Source organism: Saccostrea cucullata, unplaced genomic scaffold (assembly GCF_032062105.1).
Source record: "Saccostrea cucullata isolate Sc308-1 unplaced genomic scaffold, CSIRO_AGI_Scuc_v1 ctg8548, whole genome shotgun sequence".
Taxonomy (NCBI): Eukaryota; Metazoa; Mollusca; class Bivalvia; order Ostreida; family Ostreidae; genus Saccostrea; species Saccostrea cuccullata.
The window spans coordinates 18,267-21,757 of record NW_026926206.1 but is presented as its reverse complement, the minus strand read 5'-3'; the positions used below and the strand labels follow the sequence as shown (position 1 = coordinate 21,757).

Genomic DNA, 3,491 nt, shown 5'->3' with positions numbered 1-3,491 from the left:
CATTTAAATTGACCTTATGGTTAAGATTGTGATATATACACTCTGATAATCATCTATGATGTCTCTATGATGTTTACCTCAAAAGATTGAATCAGGGTATTTGTGTTCAAAGAGCTGAAGAAACTATACAGACAGATCTAAGATGTTGGAAGCATACATATTAATGAGGTTAAAGGAGATATAACACTAGATTATTAAAAAGAAAGAACTCAAACTCATAGAAATGATGTTGAAAGTACCTTTTATGAATAAAGTGTCATGCTCCAAGGTATTATTTTTATAAACAGGAGAAGGTTTACAGCAGTCCCATACACTCATAAGAAGATCTTGGGTAGTAGAAACACCAGGAAATTTTATTTCCACACAATCAGATCATCTTACATCAGTTATAAGGTTACAATCTTTATACATAGTCAAGAGGGTCATTAAGATTTCTTTTCTGGTCATCCTAATGAGCCACATTATAGTATTCTTTCTCTTTGATAGAATGTTAATATTAAATGGAAAATTCAGAATTCATCAGCAATTGAAGCCAAAACTTCCTATCTTTACCAATTATGCTATTAAGGAAGCTGGGGGTTAACAAATTAGCCATATTTAACTTATTCTATAAAAATGCTATCTTCAGCTGTTAACTATCATTTGGCAAAGAAAAATTTCATACATTTTAGTTTTAAAAATTTGATCATGAATTTTTATGCCTTTTCTTCTTCTTCTAAAGGATATCAATAGAGTTTAAACATGACCATGACCACCAAGCCCTCTTTACTTAAAAAAATCATATATCATTTACTTATCAATTCAAAAATATAAAATGCATATGTAAATAAATAAATAAATAAATAAATAAAAATTACAATTGTATCTCATTGAAACTTTACCTTCAAGTTTGTGTGTTTCTATGTTGATTGACTAACTGTGCATTTCCAAGGGAAGAGCAGACAGTCTGAACTTCATAGAGAATTGATTACAGATGGTTAGGAACAAAACATATCTTCCATGTTGATGACTGTAGAAATAAAACCTATATGGATTTTTCTTTAATAATCATATAGGAGGTGAGGTATCATTTTGTAGACTCAGTGAGCTACTGCGACTTCTCTTTTTTCTACTGTTTTTAAAAGCATAAATCTGTGAGCCAAAAAAGTCACTAGTACATGTCACAATACTATTAGATTCAATTTCGATATTTGTATACATATTGATGATAAATTTTAATTTAGAGACCATGAAAACAATTGCTGTCAAGGATTTTTCTTTGAGGAAATTTCACATGAATGCAAAGGTATGTAGAAGATATAAATAGAGTCAAAATATGTTAATACAAAGGGAAACGCAATGGAGTTAATTTTATTTCAAAATGTCCCAAAAAGCGAATTCAAATTAAATGTATTAAAGTCTAAGATGCGGCTATTTGTTTGTATATTTCACCAAGAAAGAATAATTAACCACTTATTATGTTGATTATAACTATATCCTCTATAATTTTTCATTTAGTTTAGTATTCTTGTTTTGCGATAAATCAATGAAAAAAATTAAAACTTTTTAATCTTTAAATGTTTCAAGATGTATATTATTGGACAGCCTATGTCTTTAATCTCTGCTATTTTGGGTTTGCACCGAAGAGATAATAAATCTTCTACTCTCATTATTTACCAATATATTTGATTTTAATTCTCCTTTATTCAAAGAATGTCCTCCAGGGTACATCGGCGTCAACTGTTCAATGGCATGTCGGTATCCAGGGTATGGCAAATATTGTCAGGAACAATGTAACTGTTCACAGGAGTTGTGTGACGTATCAACAGGATGTCTCTGTAATTATCAAAACAAAAAAAAAATACTCTATTGTTAAATATAGTTGTATATGATAATATAAATATTGTTTTAGTAGGGTATATCAGATGAACTTAACTGTCAGTGATCTCAATGTTTTCGTCAAAATTAAAAAAAAAATGTCGGGTTAAATTAATACAATATATTTTTTTTATTATTTTATGCCCTGGATATCAAACAAAGGTTTTAGTACAATCCTTTATGAATAAAAAATATATACTAACTAATCATTTATTTTTCAATGATAATCATGCAGGCCTGAATCTCGATCCACTCAATGAAGAAAAAGTGCTCCAGGAAAAAAAATCAACAAAATCTAAGGATGAGAACAAAAATTTGAATATAGAGTCCAAAATAATACCAATTTTGATCAGTATCATAGCTTTCTTGGCATTCCTGCTATTCACTATTTCTGGACGATTAATGTGGAAAAGGGTTAAACAGGTTAACCCTAAAATTGTACAAAGACAACAGGAGATTAAAGGTCTTGAGAGAAAAATAAACAAAACAAAGGAAAATGAAGAAGCAAAGGAAAACTTTTACGAGGACATTGATGGGCTAAAAGCAGGAGAGAACAGGAAAGACATTTTGTCTTCTGAAAATAATTACATCGACAAGCTGAATTTCGTTGAAAAAGAAAAGTCTGACAATCCAGAAATGAATCATTTCTACGATGCTTTGAAATAACAAAATACTATTCAAAATGTTACTTGTCGAAAAAGTATCTAACATAATAGTTGTAAGCAGATAACTTAATAAAAAAATTCCCCAAAAAAAAGCAAAACAACTGCTGTGTTATACATTAAGCATGTCATCATAAAGCTCAAACCTGATTTAAGAAAAATGTTATTTCCTTTACAATTATATTTTTGACGTGCATAGATATTAGCTATGATAAAACCATAGCTACATATTTTGGTCACACCTTATGTCCGCGAGATATACATTGAATTTTGTCCCTTTCTTCGTGTGACATCATTTTTACTTCCTTGAGATAACTGCTACATGTAATCTTTAGGAATACTTTTAAAAGCAAAAATAATATTTTTTGTGCATATCGTATTATAAGGAAAAATAGTTATGATGAACAAAAAAATATTCTCAGTACACGAAAAAAAAAATCTTGGTTTTCATCTACTTTCCACTTCAAATTAAAAAAAATCTACTTACATGTATATGAATCCTAATACAATGTATATGATGTTAAGTGTCCTCCAGAAACAGGATGTAAAAGTTAAGAACCCCCCCCCTTTTTTTTAGAACTTCACAATAAGATTGGTGTAACATGCTCTATGAAAAAAAAAAAACATTTAAAGAACCCCCCCCCTCCCGAAAAAACCCTATTTTATTGTAAATAAAAACATTTTTGACAGCAAATTTTTGTAATTAGATACTGTTGTCATTATCATATATTCATCATTGATAACATAAATAATCAGGGGTCTTTAAATTAGCCACCAGACATGTAGGTAAGGGGCATCATTTATTGTTGGCATCTGGTAAACAAAAACACAAGTCAACAGATGGAATTTGCAGCCTGTCATGGCAGGGACACTGTGTATGCAATAGCCATCATGGTTAATCTAATTAGCTAATTATCCGATAAGATCAAAGTTCACTTATACTGAAATCTTATCTTAGTCAGAGAAATCTCA

The 3,491-nt window shown here is 29.7% G+C and overlaps 1 protein-coding gene across 1 annotated transcript; it reads left to right on the top strand.

The window, feature by feature from the left end:
• Positions 1-1,202: 1,202 nt before the first annotated feature.
• Positions 1,203-3,162, top strand: LOC134271086 (uncharacterized). The gene is made up of 3 exons (XM_062753342.1): positions 1,203-1,285; positions 1,692-1,817; positions 2,093-3,162. Exons 2-3 carry the CDS (start codon positions 1,727-1,729, stop codon positions 2,521-2,523), a joined length of 522 nt encoding a protein of 173 aa, XP_062609326.1. The 5' UTR covers positions 1,203-1,285; positions 1,692-1,726; the 3' UTR covers positions 2,524-3,162.
• Positions 3,163-3,491: the final 329 nt, after the last annotated feature.